The 20206-nt window shown below is 48.2% G+C and overlaps 1 protein-coding gene across 2 annotated transcripts in view; it reads left to right on the top strand.

The window, feature by feature from the left end:
- Positions 1-2519: 2519 nt before the first annotated feature.
- Positions 2520-20206, top strand: part of LOC309516678 (myocardin-like) — a 26620-nt gene continuing 8933 nt past the window's right edge. For both annotated transcript variants that reach the window (XM_082195449.1, XM_082195448.1), the window contains exons 1-8: positions 2520-2805; positions 3876-3961; positions 12191-12256; positions 12518-12576; positions 13403-13478; positions 14803-14952; positions 16252-16400; positions 19384-19503. In XM_082195449.1, the coding sequence (XP_082051575.1) occupies positions 3907-3961; positions 12191-12256; positions 12518-12576; positions 13403-13478; positions 14803-14952; positions 16252-16400; positions 19384-19503 (675 nt within the window). In that variant the 5' untranslated portion in view covers positions 2520-2805; positions 3876-3906. The remainder of the gene's footprint in view (positions 2806-3875; positions 3962-12190; positions 12257-12517; positions 12577-13402; positions 13479-14802; positions 14953-16251; positions 16401-19383; positions 19504-20206) is intronic.

Here is a 20206-nt window from a genome sequence, read left to right as displayed (position 1 = left end):
CCACAGTGAAGTTTGGGCACACATCTGCACATTTTCCCCTTGGTGTGTGTGTGCGCGCGCATGCACACACGCATGACCTTTCGCTCCAACTCCAGAGCTGGTTGGGCTCCAGAGGAAGGTGGGCCCAAGGGTGGTGCCAAGGGGCAGGGCTCAAAGCAGGGGGGCAGGACAGGGAGCATGTCTGACTTTAAATACCCTGGTCAGAACCTGATCCGCAGCGTCAGTGAAATCCAGCGCGGGCCCCTGATGGCTGGCAACAGGTGACACCTGTTGTGTGAAGAAACGGTCTCTGTGGCCCGACAGCAGCCGCAGGGAAAGGGCAAAGGGGACCCAGCGAGCGCCCACCTCAGTCACTCTGGGTCTTTTGCAGTGCCGGGCTCAGTGATGAGAGGACCCCTGTTTCGATCGCCAGTCTCTGCGCAGCGACACAGAGGTCTGCTCAGTTTGCATTTAGGGCTACCTGGAGGAATTGCACAGGGTGGTCAATTCTGTTTCCAGCAAGGCAGCTCCCTGTCCTGTAAACAGAACCAGGGGGTTATTTTCAGAGCCAGGAGGGCTCAGGTCTGGAACCCTCTGGAGAAACTTTAAAAAGAGAAAAGTGGGACCTCCCACAAAAAAATCTCACTGTATCCACACATGCACCAAGAGTTTCTGTCCAGCCATGCCTTCCTGCAGAAGCTGCTAGGGTCTCAAGCAAGACAATTCACCCACCTTCCTCCTTGCTTGGTTTTCAGCTTCTCTTTTCCAACTGTCACTCTTATTTCTCTGTGTCCCTGTTTCAGCTCCATTTCACTTTGCCTGGGAACACTGAGTTTGCTGTTGGAGGGAGTGACGGCCTCTATGCATGTGCAAAGTATACACCCCTCACTGCAGTGCAGATGGCTTATGCAGATGCCTCCAGATGCCTTTCCGGTGTTGAGCACACAATTGCTATAATTAAAAGGTTAGGCCGTACACTGCCAGATTATCTGTCAGCAAAAAAGTCATCCATACATCTAAAGCACATTTAAAGCAAATGGCTCCCCACCCTGAAAAAATCCTGGGAACCATAGTTCTCTCCCCCCCCCCCGAGCTACAATTCCCAATACTGTGAACGAACCACAGTGGCCATTATTCTTTTGGGAGAAGTCATTTATGGTGTGTATGGAAGCCATCCAAACTTCTAATCTTTCAGATTAATCTGACTTGGTATCCCAAGCAAACCTTTTTCTAAAATCCCTATGCTTGTGCTAAGGGATATGTGGAGAAGTCAGGATTCCTGGGTTCCCTAGGAAAATCATGAGCAAGCCACCTTCTCATCCCAGGTGGAGCCAAAGACAAAGATGGGATAGAGCAAACTTTCTACAACAGGGACGATTCCCTCTTAGAAAGCCAGAGGTTTCTATGCACCCGCCCACATACTGCTCCTTCATCTGGGCAAGCAACATGCCTTATGGCTGTGTGCACACTATTACCTTGAAAGCACATTCAACGCACATCCCCTCCCACAAAGAATTCTGGGCACTGTAGTGTGTTAAGGGTTGCTGGGAATTAACTCTGCAAGGGATAAAATTACAATGCCCAGCATTTATTTTTTTGCAGGGTGAAATGTTCCAGGATACATTGCAGCCAGGCGAAAGCAGCTATGGAGGATGCATTGGAGGGGCAGTGAGGGGTTGAGACCAAGGGAGTGGGGATGGTCTAGGGAAAGTCCCATGGACCAGGCAGAGGACCAAAGAGCTATGCACCCCCCACCCAGCGCCTGAGGAGTCCAACCTAGGCAGCAGATGTGTTTCCTGGGAACTCCTGACTTTCTTGGAAAAGACGTAGCGACTGTGAGATGACACCCAGGGGTGTTGTGTGGAAAGGTCTCCTGAGTTCCTTGAGAAAGAGAAAAAATGGTGGGCGGGCGATGGTGCTTAGGGATGAGAGCCAGTGAGGTGTAGTGGTCAGAGTGTCAGACTAGGACCTGGGAGACCACTGGCCCAAATCCCCACTCGGCCATGAAGTTCACCAGGTGGGGTGACCTTGGGCCAGTCACTGCCTCTCAACCTAAACCTGCCTCACAGGGTTGTATGTGTGGGAACCAATTAGGGGGGCTGTATTCTACCTTGAGCTCCTTGGAATAAAATGCGAAATCTAAATTGTATGCATGCATGCATGCATGCATGCATGCATAAATAAATAAATAAATAAAAGGGGAGCGTGCGGCGGGACGGGGGCGCTAGGACACCTGGGTTCCTTGAAGAAGTGGGGGGGGGGTCCGCTACCAAGTACCAACCCTCGGGGCTCGCAAGGGATGCTGCCAGGACTCCTGGATGTCCCCAATAGCAGGATCTGCTGGGCAGCCTGGAGGCTCTCCTGGCCAGCATAAGGAGGCGGGACGGTGGCGATCTGTGGGGAGAAGGGGGCGGAGGACGAAGACGGGGAGGATGGCGGAGGGGGGTGGTCCTTGCTGAGCCAGCAGCGCGTTCCCGGTGTCGGGTGTCGCGGCAGGTGGCACCCTCGGGGAGGGGAGGGGGCGCATGGCAGAGGCACGGGGACATCCCAGCTGCCCGGGGAGGGGGGCGCGGTGGCGTCCGACCCCCAGGCGGGGGGCAGAGCCGTCGGCCCAACCCTCTCCTCCGGAGGTCCGTGCGCCTGGCCGTCCCTCGCCGCTGCCATCCTCACCTAGGCAGCGAGGAAAAGAAGGACGCCACCCCCTCCCCCCCGGAAAGGCCGCCGGCAGACCCTCCCGGAGAAGCCGTCGGGGGCGGACGGTTCCCAGCGCCCCCCGAGCCAAGCAGAAGGAGGAAGAGGAGGAAAAGGGTTGCGCCGTCCATTCCGGTGAGTCGGGGCGCCTGGGTCCCCCTGGGCTTTGGGGAAGGGGCTGGCATTGAAAAGGGCTGTAGCGGGGAAGCGGAAGGGAACAGCCCGGACTCCTGGGTTCCTCGAGAGAGGCTTTAGGGCGATGGCACAGGCAGGGCACTCTCCTCCTGGGCTTTCTCCCCGAGGAGGGCATCGCGGGTGCAGCAAACAAAACCATTTCTCTCGTTCTTCTTTCTTGCACACACGCCGCCAGCTGGGCTCCTGTCCCTTTAAACAGGGCAAAAACTCAACAGGTCAAGCCCCGTCTCCAACTGCATCTTTAGCGACGGAACTGCTCCACCTGCTGCTGCGTTTCTGCTAGTTGCCTGCTCCTAAAATTTTGCTATTTTGTTCCACCCTCCTCTGGCAAGGAACTCAGGAGGACTGGAATGCTCCTCCCTCCATTGCCCCTCCCTCGAAATTTTATTGTATTTATTTGTTTAGATTTATATCCCACCTGCCCACTCCCCCACCCCACCCCCGAGGGGCTCAATAGATCACACTTATCTCTCCCAACAACCCTGTGAGGTGGTCTAGGATGAGAGACAGTGACTGGGCCAAGGTCACCCAGTGAACCTTATGGCTGAGCAGACATTTGAACAATCGTGACTTCCCAAATCTTAGTCCAGTAGTCGCTAACCCTTACACAGCATTGGCCTTACAAGGACAACCCAGTGCGGTAGATTAGTTTATTAAGCGTTGCATTTATAAGCCTACCTTTTTTCCTGAGGATCTCAGGGTGGCATCCATGACTCCCCCCCCCATTTTATCTACAAAACAACCCTGTGAGGTAGGTGACAGGTGAGGCTGAAAGTTACCGCCCCAAGGTCACAATGAGAGTCATGGCTGTGTTGGGATTTGAACCCAGGTGTCCCTGGTCTCCACTCTTGCACATGCATAGAGGCCGTCCAACTCTGCGTCCCTAGGCCCAGGCACTTGGTTCAAAAGGTCTGTTGCTGGCTTCTCTAGCTCCTAGTTGGAGACTTCTTCATCATTTCCCCTCTTTTCCCGTTTCCTCCTCTTCTGAATATCCATGGGGCCTGCCTCAGATTTGGGATTATACCTTCAAGGACTCCAAAGATGACACTCCTGGCTTCTGAACGATCCATGCTGATCCGAAGCAAATTCCGCTCCGGTAAGTAGGATCTGAGTGGGGCTTTAGGCACCTTGGTGCTATTAAATTTTTAAAATAGACTTTTTGCAGGGTGGTAATTATGGCAGGCTAAGACAGGGGGACCTCAACGCCTACTGTTTCACCTTCCATTAAAAATAAATAAATCGTTCTCCTCAGAACCCTCCTGAGATATCCTGCTGTGTAAGGGAAAGGCTGTGGCTCAAGGAGTATATCATCTGCCTTGCATGCAGAAGGTCGCAGGTTCAATTCCCAGCCCCTCCAGGTGCAGCTGTGAGAGAAGACCCTGCCTTGAAACCCTGCAGAGCTCTTGCCAGTCAGAGCTGGCAGTGCTGAGCTAGGTGGACCAAAGTTCTGACTAAGCAGAAGGCACCTTCCTGTCCTCTTAAGAGAACAGCCCACGCTGCATTTTGTTGCTTGGAGTTATAAAAAAATAAATCAAGGCAAGACACATTCTACAAGCAAGGTCATGTCAGTTCCCATGCGTGCGTAAATCATAGGTGCTCTGTGTAGTTTTACTGCTGCTTCTACAGTTTCTGCTGCAGTTTTCAAGACAGTTTAAATATCATTTTATGTTTTCCTTATCCTGTTTGCTGCTTGGGGGGGGGAGAGAAATCAACATAAGATATACACATAAGAAAATAAACAATGCAGATGGATAGAATTGGTAACAGATTTGCTTATTCTGAATGGTTTTCCCAGGTCAATAAGCTAAGCAAAGTCTCTGATCTGCACAGGAGACCTTGCCGGTGGTGAATTGTGGCCCAAGGGACAGATTTGTGTCAGCACCGTTTGAATGGCAATGCCCATCAACTTTGGGGAGGCTGAGCCCCCTCAAATATTTTATTGTGGGGGGACACAAAGGGATCTTGGCCACTATGAGTTGGCTCCTATGACTGATTGCATTTATATCCCGCCTTTTTTCCTCCTCATTTAATCCCCACAACAACCCTGTGAGGTAAGTTAGGCTGACAGAGAGTGGCCCAAGGTCATCCAGGGAGCTTCGTGGCTGAGTGGGGATACAAATGTTAGTATCTCAGGTCCTAATCCAACACTTTAACCACTGCACTGGCTCACCACACTGCATCGCGTGAAGCCACAACATAGGCCCAGTTCCCCAAAATCTTAACTTGAGCCAGGTTTTCTTGGTCAGGTCTTGCTCTAGGAGCAAGTAAAGAGGAGTTGTCTATAGGCATGTGCAGAGTGCTTTCCCATTGCCCCTTTGTCACCGCTCCACTAGTCAGGGGACTGAATTAAGGGCACAGGGTGTCACTTCCCTCCGAAATAAGCCCTTCAGGGCCCCATCAGTGGGGATTTTAATGGAACATGTCTCAGCCACATTTCTGCGAGGCTGAAACAAACCCTGAAGTCAATGTGGTTGATGATATTCTCGATCCCAACGTCACCACACAGGTGCACAATGTGGGTCTTATACCAGAAGTTGCCAGCATGCCACCTTCGTATGCCAGTGTCTCTCCTGTGGCACCTGTGAAAGGTCCCAGTAAATGTTCCCTCAGAAATTCATAGCCCATGAGAGACTGTTTGCTCTTCCTGCTCAGTTACTGTTGGGCACCAGATACTTATTTGTGAATACATCTTCAGGCTTTCAATTTTTCATGTAGATTTGTGCACAGGCTGAGTGAAGGAAGGGAAGTTCTGGCATATTCAATTTTCAAAAACCGCATCAGCTTTGACTGAGTGCCTCTGAACATGCGCAGAGTTTAATTCTGGCAACTTGACATTGCCTATTTATGTAAGTGGAGGTATCTAAGGCAGAACAGAGAGAGGACCAGCCCTGATTCTGAATATTTCTGGATTATCTTCAAATCTAAAGGGTTTTGTTTTTTTTAAGGAATGCGTTTAAGGTTTCCCCCTGCCCAGCCAATAAATGTGTCACTTTACCACTCGCTTGACCAGACTGGGCAATGGGAAGCACAGAGCAGCACAGAGCAACCCCTCACAAAGCTATAATTCCCAGTACCCATAACAAGCTACATTTCCCAGGATTCTTTGAGGAAAATCATTTGCTTTAAATGTATGGTGTGTGACAGCCATATGAGTCAGTTGTAAGGACCAGGGTCATGCTTTTCCTCACGACTACTTGTCACTTTTCGATTCCATTGGTACCTCATAACCTAACCCTGGCGTCCAGCAGCCATTTTGTTCAGGCCCAGCCAGTCCAAGTAATCAGTCAACGTGCCTGTGGCATCATAGGCATTCCTTGGTGGCAACTATGGTGTTTTCCTGAGCCTCACATGTTTCTTTCCTGTGACAAACCACCCTTCGTAATTTCCCCACACATATAGCTCCCGCTTGTGCAATTATGGACATACCAAAATCAGCATTGCTTTTAATTGGTAGGTTTGCTAAAGCTTTTGCAGGGACCATTTTTAATCAAGGAAGGCCCACTGAGCATTCAGGGACACTTGTTTCCTTGTGTATTAGTGGCTGTGTTGGTTCTGGTGCTAGGGAATAATAACAATAATGAAAAATATGATCTCTCCTGCCCCTAAATAATACTTACTACTACTACTACTACTACTACTACTAGCCCCTCACCAGCAGGTCCTAGGGTAGGCTGCAACAATTTAGAATGAGAAACAGTTAAAAACCAGAGTACAGTCACAGGAATAATGTGTGGCAACTTTTTTAAAAATTGTTTTTATCAAAGATTTTCTTGAAGTACAGAAGTACACACCGTGCCTCAGTTTTCCGTTCATAGAATCTTTTATGCAGATGAGTTATACAGTGGTGCCTCGCAAGACGAAATTAATTCGTTCTGCGAGTTTTGTCGTCTTGCGATTTTTTCCGTCTTGCGAAGCACGGTGTCGGAAAAGTTTTGGAAAAGCTTCAAAAATCACCAAAGTCTTCAAAAACCTCAAAAAAGCCTACCACACCGCGTGCTATGAGTTGCTCCTCGAAGTCAAGTCGTAACTGTATTAACGGTTTTAAGAAAAAGGAAACAAACTTGGAAAATCGCCTTGCGAAGCAACTCAAAAAACCAAAACCCTTTCGTCTAGCAAGTTTTCCGTCTTGCAAGGCATTCGTCTTGCGAGGTACCACTGTATTCGATATTATAGACAGTATAAGGTTGGGGAAGAAGGAGAGAGAAGGCTGGGGTAGTAAACTTTCATTCTTTTACATAGTATATGTGCAGTGGCAGCTTTTGTTTCTTAACTTGCAAATTATCCTGCTTCCTCTGGTTTCTCAAAAAGGCTCCTACAGTGAAGCACTGATGCAAAAATGTGTTTTACATTCAATCAGTGTATTGATTACAGGCAACAACCGTTTTATGCGCGTTCAATATGTGCGTGACTGCAACGCAAACATCACACTGAACCCGGAAATGACTAGAAAAGGGGGCAAACTGGCCTTAAAACAACCCCCAGGATGCTTTAAGTACAGTATGTGGAGTGTACGCAGGTACTGAGGCCTGGAACTGGCTACAATTCCCCAAAGCGGTGAAACACTCAACACCCCCATGTCTTGCCCCTCATGTTGAGTATTTGCATACCCTCCAACATTTCTCCAAAGAAAATAGGGACATCCTATTCCATAATATTGATAATAATAACAATACTCCGTGCGGCGACACGTATAAAAACATAATAAAACTATATAGGGCTGCCTTCAGACGTCTTCTAAAAGTTGTATCATCTCCTTGGCTCTGAGGTCACATAACTCCATACCTTCCAACATTTCTCCCATGAAAATAGGAACATCCTAAGGAAAAGCGGGAGCTGCAATCAAATCAAAAACTGGGACGGCTTCTGTAAATTTGGGGTGTCCCTGGAAAATAGGGACACTTGGAGGGTCTGCAGTTTGGTGGTGGGTTCCCCGCAAGCGGTCCTTGCAGCCAGCCTCTGGCCTGGGAGTCTGGGGCATCTTGTGTTTCCAGCCTTTTAAATAAATAGCGAGTGGCGTCACCCCAGCTGCTGCTGACAACGGGACAAATGCCCAGGCAGGAGAGAAGCGGGCACAGGAATAGAAACGCTTGCAGCAGTCCCACCCTCCAAAGGTATGACGTGCCTGCTGTTTGACGGCAGAGCAAGGGGAGGGCTCACCCGCCTCAGCCATATCCCTTTGGTGCTCTTGCTTGGACAAGGTTATCCTTCCCAGCGATGTCCCCAGTGCAGCAGCATTTGAATTTCTGTGGGCTTATATACATGGTTTTTGTTTGTTTTTAAAGGGCCCTGAAAACTGCTTCTGTTCCAAGGTCGGGGATGGCAAGACTAATTTAAGTTTCCGGTGCATTTGGACTTATTTTATAGTTGTGCCTCTGTGCTGGTGACCCCGGCAATCCCCATACAGAGCTACAATTATAAGAGTGGTTTAACAGTCAATCCCTCTTCAAAGGGAGTTTTGGGAACTGTAGATCTGTGAGGGGAATGGGGGCTTCCCAATAACTTATCAGCACCCATAACAAACTACAGCTCCCAGAATTCTTTTGGGGGTGGGGAACCATGATTGTTTAAGGTGATATGATATGTGTGGTGTGACCGTAGTCCAGGTCTGGCTTACTTGATTCACTTTCCATTTCAAATTGCCGTGGCTCCCTTCCCAGGGAACAGTGGGAGCTGCAGTTTTCTAAGTATGGTGAGAATTCTGTCCCAACTTCCTGGCCTCTTTAGAGAATGGAAATGCTAAGGATTCTGGGTGGAGAAAGGGGCAGAATTATTAGAAGAAGAGTTTGGATTTATCACTACCCGAAGGAGTCTCAAAGAGGCTAATATTCTCCTTTCCCTTCCTCCCCCACAACAAACACTCTGTGAGGTGAGTGGGGCTGAGAGACTTCAGAGAAGTGTGACTGGCCCAAGGTCACCCAGCAGCTGCATGTGGAGGAGAGGAGACGCGAACCCGGTTCACCAGATTACGAGTTCACCGCTCATAACCACTACACCACACTGGCTCCTTATTACCAGTTAAATTAATGCATAGGACATAGCACTAAAGCAGGGGGTGGGGAAGCTCAGGTCTAGGGGCCAAATGTGGCCCTCCGGGCCTCTCACCTGGCCCTCAGGGCTGTCTCCAGGCCACACCCCCTTCCCCCAGGCCGCACCCCTCACTGCCTTCACTTTGCACCCTTCTCAAATGTTTTCCCCTGGCTGGAATGTGTCCTTGAACAATGCTTCTCTTGCTTGGCTGTATGAAGGGGGGTGTATGAGTGCGTGCTGAAACCAGCCTACTGTACACAGGCAAAATTTGCATTTCTTTCTCCACCTACTTTTGCCCCTTAGCATAACTCGGTTATGCTAAGGGGCACATATCCACTGTTGGTAGTAAAAGAGGCAGAGTAAACCAAGGAGGTTGCAGATTTGCTCTTGTCCTTGTCCAAATCAGAACCTCCTAAGTTAATTCTATCTGGCTCTTCCTTGTTCGTTCCTCCTCCATGAATGTACAGAATCGCCTCGCCATTCCGTTCCATCTTGAGCATGTTGTTTCCACTGGGAACCAAACGGGTTCGTCATTGGATCACCTCATCACATTTTATTTCTGCCAAGGGGATGCACTTGATCCCTGGGAATCTATTCTGTACTGTGGGAAAGTCCACCTGTTGTCTTGCTTGGCAGACCAAATAGCTGGCCCTTCTACACTTGATATCATAGATGGCCTCGTATTGCAGCTCTTTTACACCAGTCCCCTGTCATGTCTCTCCCATGGCATATGGGAACAAAGAAATATTATGTGCATATATCGTTCCACAGTTCTTTATGTACAAGTTAATGTTGTCATACTACATCAACTAATGTTGTCAACCAGCCATAGGTATAACAGACTTCTACACCACACTATATGGCATAGATCCACAGGAGGTTTCAGTGCTGAGTTGTAAATTTCTCCTTTAGCTTTCATTTTGCTGTTCATTGACAAGTAATTATGAATTTATTCTGTTAAGGCAGACCTTTCTTCTGATGCTTGGATTTGCCTCCAAAAGGGCTGCATTTAGTCGTTTGTTGGTCAAACAAGATGTAATTCCCAGTTTTGCAATTTTTTCATTGTTTGTTTAAATAGAGGCTTCTGGGCAGTACTTAATTTGCATCCATTTCATTTTTATATATTAATTTCCAGGCCAGTTTTTTGTGATTCTCTCCCCACCCCCAGTTTAATTTCCACTTCCAATTCCACAGTAGAATTACCCAGTATCATACAGCAGTCAGTAAAAGCTTGATGCATTTTGTTCCCAGTTTGTTTTATTGAAAAGCAGTTCCAGAGAAAATTGTGTTGCCTTACCTTGCCTCACTCCTTTGCAAACCTGGATGCACTCTGGGTTGTTGAATAGGGTGATCTCTCCAATCCGGTTTCCCTCGATTTCAAGTCAACAGACATCTTGCCCACTCCTTTCCAATCTCATTCAATGCACTGTGGACAGTCTTGAGTTCCCCAGAATCAAATGTTATGCTGCCTCCCTGCCTTCCTTCAGACCCTTCCTCAAAAAGTACCTGTCCATAGACCTTTAACTTTTCTCCTTAGTCCCAACTACAGCACCCACATTTTTTCATCCCTGCCCTCATATCTCCCATTGTAAGTTTCTTGGGGCCAGCGATCTCTCTGTTTTTACCTGTGCAACATCATGTGTACTGTGATGCAGTATACATAAATACTGACTGTGTTAGCAGCAGGATTTGGGGGGCTTTGGGCATGGCACCCTCACTGGTGGCCCCTAAGCTGGAAGAGGTGGGAGATAAGAAAATTCTCTGGCTGCATCTGATCTTATTGGATATTCTCTGGAAATTGTAACAGTGTTAGGTGAGCCTTTGGCTACTCTTTGGGCCCCAGTAAATGCCCAGCATTGCCACTCTCTGGAGCAAGCCCTGAATAAGTAACAGCGGTCAAATATAAAGCAAAGTAGCATCCAATATTTCAGTTGGTTGCTGGACTGAACATTTGAGACTCCAGAGCTTCTTGATCCTTGCTGGTTTGGAAGTTTGAAATCCGATTAAGACCACGAAAGACCTTAATTCTATGGTGTAACCTGTTTTAGTTATTTCTGCCTAACATGTATTCATTAGCCTGCTTTTATTTGTCACTTTAAAATCTCAAACCACAGTGAGTGCAAACTCCTTTCCCTTCACTTCAGGAGTGGATAATTGCACCTTTGTGCACACTCACGCCCCCACCTTCATTTGTTTCCCAAGGGCTCCCTCCTGCTCTTGTAACGGTTGTGCTGTGCATATTCACTTTTCTGCACTGCCCCCCTGGGAGCTATAGTTCTCAGCATCAGCTGTGGAGGAGAGCTGCTGGTAATCACAGTAAGTAGTTAAGGGTTTAACTGAGAGGAAGTAGGTTGACAGCAAATAAATGTTCTGCATGCATCTACAAAGCTGCAGGCTTTAGTTGGTGGCAGTGGTGGCGGCGGCAGTAGTAGTAGTAGTAGTAGTAGTAGTAGTAGTAGTAGCTATTTACTTTAATTTGTAGGCTGCCCTTCCACATGGGCTTGCCAAAGCAGCTCACAACCAGATGAGAGCAGGGGGAGCGTATCAAAGCACAACCACAGCGAACATGATCCGTGCGGGAGGCACGTTCGCAACCCACAGCGTTCACAACCCACAGCGCCGTGTCTGTGCATGCACGGGTTGCGATTCAGAGCTTCTGCGCATGCGCAAAGAGCAATTTAGTGCTTCCGCACATGTGTGACCGCCGAAACCCAGAAGTAACCCATTCCAGTACTTCCGGGTTTCAGCGCGTCTGTAACCCGAAAAAACGCAACCTGAAGTGCCTGTAACCCGAGGTATGACTGTATAGTGATTGCAACAGCAGCTCGTTTGAATACTGATCTTGGGATTTACAAACCCCTGAAGAATCTAATTACGCATTCTGAGCCAGAGAAGAACTTTTGGGGGAAACAGCGCTAGATTCATAATGCAGCTGAGTAGTAGGAGCTGGGCAAATAGGCCTGTTCACATTTGCACCATACATTTAAAGCAGCCACAGATCCCCCCCCCCCAAAAAAAACAAATTCTGAGTGTTGTAGTTTGTTAAGAGTAGTGAGAGTTGTTAGCTCTGGGCAGTGAATCTCCTAACAACTCTCAGCCCAAGTGATTACAAACTTCGTCAACATCAGTAATCTGGAGTTATATATCAATTATTGGCTTCATTTTAGCTTTGTGGTGGGAGGTTGGGTAGCGCCAAATGATTTAAGAGTTGAATTTTTCACTGCTTTTTTTTTATTGCTTGTTGGCCGAGATGAATAAAGTAATCACCATTATTCATATATTGTCACCTCCCTTGCAGTTCTGCAGCTGCGCATGGAACACCGGCGGTCCCAAGAGCAGCTGTCCAAACGCCACTTACTCCCAGGTGAGCCCTCCCTCGCACCCCTTTGCAAAAATGTGCAAAGTGAAGGGAGTCACATTGCAAAGGGGATTTCTGCATGGATGAAGCAGTGGGTGGGTGCTAGGGAAAGAAGAGCTGGTCTTCTAACCTTGAGATAAGGTTGCCACTTTTCTTTCCTGTTTCTTTATGGACTAGCAACAACAGAGTGGCAGGCCAAAATCAGCAGGTAGGGAGGGCAGTTTCTTCTAGAGTTTGCTAACATGCTCCCTTTTATCAACCCTCCAGCACTCAACAAACCCCTTGCAAGTTTCTCGCAGCCCAATGGGACCCAGGGCCAGAACAGGGTGAGTACCAGCTGGGCTCAAGGCTTTGAACAATGTGTGGGAAGCGGCGCTACGAGTGTCTGATGGGACTCTGTGAGAGTCCACTGCTCACGGACTCTATTAAGCACCCATCTCCCAGCAAGGAGTGACTTTGCAGGAAGCAAGAGGCCACTGCTCTGGGTGCATCTGAGTGTGGTGTGCAAGCAGGAACGTGGTCCAGACCAAACTTTCAAATGCAAAAAAACAACCCCCCCCAAAAAAAAAACCCACCATCATTTATTGTAAAATAAAAAGACATAAAAATATATTAAGCACAGTGTGGTGTATGATTAATTTATGCACGGCAGCAGAGGTGTATCTAAAATGGCAGGTGCTTTTTAATTTAATTTATTTATTTACTGCATTTCTATCCCACCACTGGAGGAAGAGGGCCATTGCTAGTGGTTGTTTTGCTCAGGCCTGGAGGCAGCCCAGCCCAAAAGTAGAGAGGTGTGTATGTGACAGAGAGCAGAAGCAATGGAAGGCAGGTATTTTGGACTTTTATAAAAAATATGACATTTTGTAGGGTGTGGTGGTGCAGATTTTTGTTATTTTAGTCCTGCAAGCTACAGCTACCAAAATTCCCTCTTCTATGCATTGGCCATGGGCGTGCATAGCTGAAAAAATAAATGTGGATTCCACGTTGCAGGGTTGCAATTGAAGTAGGGTCTTCCTGGGTATGAAAAAAGTTGGAAGGCATAACTCTGACTGGCGGTGGTTCTCCAGAGCCTAAGTGAGCAAAAGATGCCTCCTAGCTCTTCTACCTGGGCTAAGGATGCTAAAATTTCCTCTTCTTCTTTCTCCTCAGGCCAATGAGATTGCCAAGCTGAAAGTCTCACCCCGGCCCCACAAGACCAGCACTGCTAAGGGCCAGCTGTCAGAAGGTAAGGAGCAACTTCTGCCTAGGAGGCATTTGGTTTGGCTTATGTTTTAATGTGAGCCTGCCTAATTCACCAAAATGCAGCTATTGTTTGAAATTCATACATACATACATACATACATACATACATACATACATACAAACACATATCATTTCATTTGTATGCCACCTTCCCACAAATCAAACCATGTTCAAGGCAGCTCACAACATGAAAAAAAACACATAATTGCAACAAAAATAGTCATAAACAATAAGTAAGACATCAAAGAATACACAACCATACTGAACAATTTCCACATAAATTATAAGGTAAAGGTAAAGGTACCCCTGCCCGAACGGGCCAGTCTTGACAGACTCTGGGGTTTGTGCGCCCATCTCACTCAAGAGGCCGGGGGCCAGCGCTGTCCGGAGACACTTCCGGGTCACGTGGCCAGCGTGACAAAGCTGCATCTGGCGAGCCAGTGCAGCACACGGAACGCCGTTTACCTTCCCGCTGGTAAGCGGTACCTATTTATCTACTTGCACCCGGGGGTGCTTTCGAACTGCTAGGTTGGCAGGCGCTGGGACCGAGCAGTGGGAGCGCACCCCGCCGCGGGGATTCGAACTGCCAACCTTTCGATCGGCAAGCCCTAGGCGCTGAGGCTTTAACCCACAGCGCCACCCGCGTCCTACATAAATTATAATCAGGTCTAAAATAAAGATACAAAAAATTAGTATCAGTAACAGCAAGAACAACCCCTAAGCAGTACTGCAGCTCAAGAATCTGTTCTGCAGCCTCAACTTTCGTAGCTGGAGTCCGTCCTGGCCCTGCCCTCCCAGGCCTGGTGGGAAAGGGCAAGGGCAAGAAGCAGGGCAAGAAGAAGGCCTTCCAGGACTCACAGTGCTTCTCTGAATTTTGCGGTGCAGATCGCAAACCAAAAGGAGCAGATAAAATGCATGTCATTAGGAGGAAAGTGTGTGCAAAAACACACAAATTAGCGAAAAGAATGTGTAGAAATTTACATTAGGGGAAATTGTTTGCAAAATATTATGCAAAATAGCATTTAAAAATGCACACATTAGGAGAAATATGCATATTATTTTTCTGTGGACTTCTTTTAAAAATAAATCACAAATTGATGTGGAAATAAGGCAAATGAACCTTGGATTTCCAACTGGATTTCCAGGTCACCCCAGGGGATGACTACATCCCTCAAACATTGTTTGCGGAGTTTGTCCCAGGAATATCTGGCTGGCTCCTGTTGGGAGGTAGGATTCTGGACTGCAGGGTCCTCTTGCCTGATCCCACAAGCCTGCTCCTCTTCTGATAGTTGTTCTTCTCACTGCAGTGTCTCCGGGGGACCCTTCTGAGCTGCAGGACAAGAAGGCTCGCCTGGCCGAAGACCTGAGTGAGAAGATCCTACACCGCCCTGGACCACTTGAGCTGGTGAAGAAGAACATCCTCTCCTTGGATCCAGGTATCAAGGATGCTATGGCAGGTAAGGACTTGACTTGGCATTCTCCTTACTGGGGAATCCTCCTGTCTCATGGAGTGGAAACGGGGGATCCTGCCTGGGAGAGAGAAGGGATCCAGTGACTGTTTATGGAGGGGCAGGTCCTAATGGAAAGCGCTTGGACTCTGGCGCAATCCCAGCAGGAGGGATTGTAACAGGATAGAGCAAATTCCAGGGAGGGCTAGGGAGCTGAATTTGGAAAACTGGGTTTGGATCCTGCTTCTGTCCCAGGCTTGGTATGCAGCCTTTCGCCTCATTCTCATCTGCAAAATGGGAATATTGACAGCGTGAGGTTGTTATGAGAAGAAACGTGGTAGAAATTGGGGGAGCAGGTTGCAAAAGGTTTGCAAAAGGGCTGCCTAATTGGGACTCCTCGGCTCCTTGGATGGAATGTGCGCAGAGCAGGGTTCCAATTGCTGCTCTGTTTGTTGTTGTTTAGACGTTTAGGCGTGTCCGACTTTGTGACCCCATGGACCAGAGCACGCCAGGCACTTCTGTCTTCCACTGCCTCCCGCAGTTTGGTCAGACTCATGTTAGTAGCTTCGAGAACACTGTCCAACCATCTCGTCCTCTGTCATCGCCTTCTCCTTGTGCCCTCCAACTTTCCCAACATCAGGGTCTTTTCCAGGGAGTCTTCTCTTCTCGTGAGGTGGCCAAAGTATTGGAGCCTCAGCTTCAGGACCTGTCCTTCCAGTGAGCACTCAGGGCTGATTTCCTTCAGAATGGAGAGGCTGCTCTGTTAGCACCCATCAAATCACCCTCCTTCCCTCAGGCAATGCACCAGCTAAACATGTGTGGCTGGGGGTGAGAGCCAGGCTGCAAGTATAAGCAAACAAGCTCTACCCAGTCACAGTTCTCAATTGCCTCCCAGCTCGTGGATGGTGAGCGTCTGCAGCAAGGAGCCTTTTGTATACACAGGGACTCACCTTCTAGAACTCTTGATTTTCCAGAGTTCTAAAATGTACGAGGAGACTCTGTCAACAGGCTCCCTGCTGCAGATAGCCACCTTCCACAAGTTTGAAGGTGACAAAGACAATGGTGTGTTTGTGTGTGTTTGCTTTTCCCCCTCCCCGCCCCCGTTCTCCAGTCACATGTTTTAGGGCCAGAACTAGGTATCCTTGCACTTGGGCAAATGACATGGAACAGGCCCCTAAGTCATCCCTGGATTTCACAATGTGAAAAACTAACAACGGTTTGAAAATTATGTGAGAAACAACAACAGTTGTTGTTCTACCCTGCTATAATAATGCCGCCCCTCCTTTCTCTCACTCAAAATGTCTCCAGATGCAACTCTTGCTGCTCCTGATTCCTTCACCTTTGAGGAAGATCTCAGTAGTTCTTCTTCTTCCTCCTCCTCCTCTTCCTCCCCGTGCTTTGCACTGTCTCCTGGAAGTGCCCATGGGAAGCCTTCCACCGCAACGGCGGCCTTTCAGGTAAGCAACTGCGTAGAACTCACCTGTACATGCTGAAGAGACATGAGATGAAAGGAGGATCAGAGGATAAGAACAGGGCACTGGGTGCATACTCCTGGAAATGTAACATTTTGTAAGTGTCCAGCTTTCCCTCTCAGTATTAAATATCTGATTCTCGTGTCTGAGAATTGTTTAAGTGAGCACTGCATCTTTGAAAGGGAGGAGGAAGGGGGGAAAACCAGAATAAGTTGACTCCAGCCCCATCTGCACTATACTTTTAAAGCAATATCATGTTACTGCAAAGAGTCACGGCTCCCCCCAAAGAATTCTGGGAACTGTAGTTGGTTAAGTGTGCTGAGAGCTGTTAGAAATCCCCAATTCCCCTCATGGAGCTGCAATTCCTGGATTTCCCCGGGAAGAAGAATCGGTTGTTAAACCACTCTGAGAATTGTAGCTCTGTGAGGAGGAATAGGGGGCCTCCACACAGCACCCTTAGCAGACTGCATTTCCCGTTATTCTTTGGGGGAAGCCATGACTGTTAAAGTGGCAAGGTACTGCTTTAAATGTGCAGGGCAAACGGGGCCATTAGTTGTTCATCACCACCTCGTCAGCTCCAATAGTTACTAGCCACCCTTTTGGGAGTTTCATGTGAAGTGTGGTGGTAGCATGGCTTGTACAACAGATTGGCCAGAAATGGCTCCTGAGGTGTAAGGTTTGCCTCCTTATTGAGCGGTCTCCACGCTTTTGTTAAGAACACCCCTTGATACCCACACCTCCCTTGGCTTATAGCCCAGGTCTACACAGAAACACATCGGACAAACTGGGTTGTCAAAAAGGCCTAGTGAATTTGCAAAAGAACTGGAGTAATCTTAAAGTCCAAGTTTCATTTATGCGTTTACTTCCAAGTACAGACATACCTCGTGTCACATTTGCTTCACATTGCGGCTTTTCAGGTTACGAACGCAGCAAACCCGGAAGTGTTTACTTCCAGGTTCGCCACGTGCACACACGTAGAAGTGATCTGCGTGCTTCATGCATGTGCAGAAGCGCTCTGTCGCACTTTGTACCCACGCAGTAGTGGTGCTCTACTTACAGACTTTTTGGGGTTGCGAACGGCACCCGGAAACGGATTGTGTTCGTAAGTAGAGGTACCGCTGTACATACACTCCAAAATATGAAAGGTTGTAAATATTGGAAAAGCAAAGTCGTAAAAACAACCAATCAGTCAAAATAATCTATAATATTTCTTTCCAAGTAAGTAAAATAAATATATAGTGGTACCTCGGTTTACGAACTTAATCCGTTCCAGAAGTCTGTTCTTAAACCAAAACCATTCTTAAACCGAGGTGCGCTTTCCCTAATGAGGCCTCCCACCGCCGGTGCCCTTCCACTGTTCGGATTCCGTTCTTAGACCGAGGTAAAGTTCGCAAACCAAGATACTATTTCCGGTTTTGTGGAGTTTGTAAACCAAATAGTTCTTAAATTGGACTGTTCTTAAACCGAGGTACCACTGTATATGATGTGGTTGTGCTGCCCTCTACAGGGCATGATTGAATATTGCAGGACATAAGCATCACCATGACGAGTGAATTGTGAGGGGTTGGCCTCTTTTTCCCTTTTGCAGGACACAATAATACTCGCCCCTCTCAAAATTATACACAGCAGAACTGACCAGTAGTTAACAAAGCCAGGCCTGCTGCCAGTCTGCTGCTCTTGTGGTGGGGGGGGGGAGTTTCAGGTTAGAGTTGCCACTTTCAGTACCTCGATTGCCACTCCAACAAACCCTTACATGTGCGACCCACCGAGGCCTGAACTGGCAGGGATGGAAGGACAGAATCCTGCACCCCAAGAGTCATTTCTGCTTCACTTAGAAGCCAAAACCTTTGACACCACCATTGGCTTCCCCCAGCTTCACACCGGAAACACACACTCCCAAATTATTCCTGGTTCTAGAGAGGGTTGGGGGGCACTGAGGAGGTCAGAAGCCTTTGGAGGCTGAGAGAGAGAGAGATTGTTCCAGGGCAGCAATTCTGGGAATGATGACACTGACCTTTGGTGGTAACGTGACTGTTACTACTCCCAGTATTAACAAATAATGCTGCCTGTCTTATCTGAAGAGGTTATTCTGAGGTGCTATTTGGGCACTCAGCCCCTCCATCCTCCACACCGCCCAGATCTTGAAGCCAGCACTGCCTGTGTGCTGTGCTCTCCCCCGGCCTCCACACCGCCCCAAGAGTGCATTCAGCACAAGATGAGCTTATTGGGTCAGGCCACAGGCCCACCTAGTCCAACATCCTGCCCTCAACTGCTGTTATATTTTGTGCGTCTTTGTGCACATGCCAAAGAATTCCCATTCCAGGCTTCAGGACAGAATGTAGGGTTTTAAGGCTAGACGTGGTGGGCAGGTATAGCAAACCAGCCCCCGCCGCCCCCCCCCAGCTCCTTACCACCTCCTTCAAAGCCCTGTCCCACTTTCTTTCTTTTTTAAATCATTTTTATTGATTTTCCAATAAAAACATCCAATTAATATATCCAATCATAATATATCCAATTTGGACTATGATTTGGTGTTTTTTATTTTAATTGAAAATAAAAAACACCAAATCATAGTCCAAATTATAATCATTAATTTTTCGGACCACCCCACGATCTGGATCTCTGAAGCATATCTCCACATCTCAGTCCTGCCTCTCCTCGTTGTTTCCATATTTTCCACATCTCGATTTTGATGCTTTATAGCCCTGTCCCATTTTCTGCCCAGAAGCAATGCCTCTTGCTGTTCCCACTGCTGCAGGTCTTCTCCTTCTCAGCTGGAATTATACACAAGAGGGAAAACTGGGGCATGTCAGCTGATGGGAAAGATGAAAGCTTAATTCTCAGAAGGGAAGGAGGCTTGGCTTTATAGGAAAGGAAAGTTTGGGGGCTGCCAGTTTTGAGAAGGAGGTGCAGGAGTTGGGAGCTAGGAGGGTACTTGGGCTCCATTTTCTCCCTCTTCTCCCTGCAGCTGGACCTCCCTCCGATCCTGGATCAACAGCTGCCTCCTGTGTCCTCATCCACCTCTGAGGCTGAGTTCCCTCCCCAAGGGGGGAGCCCTCTTGCCAAGCCCTCCGTTTCACTCCTCAAGGTAGAGACAATCAAGAGCAGGAACGGGGGCGGTGGGGGGAGGTTGGGGAGGAAGCAGAAGCCCACTGCTCTGTCTTTTATCAGAGAAAAGTATGAATTGGTGCAGGATGAATTGCAGGCCGAATCCAGATAGCTGCCTATTTTGAACAGGGCTGTAGGGAAACTTCCTCTCCTCACCCTGCCGATTTTCACGTAGGAAAAAGTGAGAAAAAGTTTCTGGGGGAGCGCAAGGCAGCAACTACATCCCACAGCTGCCCTCAGGGGAAAACATGTCCGCTGCTGTCTTCATTGCCATTCAGGTGCCCAGCTAAGTCTGCCTTATTGCTTTTCACCGACTGAAATGGTTTTATTGGCATTTGTGCTGCCGCCGTACAAAACCTGTTCTGAGGGTTCTTGAATATTTCTGCCTTTTATACATCCCTACTTTAATTGGGAGGCTAATAAAGAAGTGAATCTATATAGCCCTATGCAAAAAACAAACAAACAGGTGGCTGGTTTTCACCCCCTACCTTTGCTCCTGCATAAGGACAGAGTCAGATGTTCTTTTGTGGCAGGGAGGACAGTTGGAGGCTGACCCCTGGCCTCTCCCTCTGCTGCTAACCCGTGTGCTGAAGGCCCAAGAATTTAGGCAACGGGGGGTGGGGGGAACCCAAGGTAGCAGCATTACCTAGCTCTAGAAAGCCCCCCTGCTTTAACCACTATGC

Source organism: Podarcis vaucheri, assembly GCF_965113315.1.
Source record: "Podarcis vaucheri genome assembly, chromosome: 13".
NCBI classification, from domain to species: domain Eukaryota; kingdom Metazoa; phylum Chordata; class Lepidosauria; order Squamata; family Lacertidae; genus Podarcis; species Podarcis vaucheri.
The sequence above is the reverse complement of the archived record's forward strand: the minus strand, read 5'-3'. Positions and strand labels throughout refer to the sequence as shown.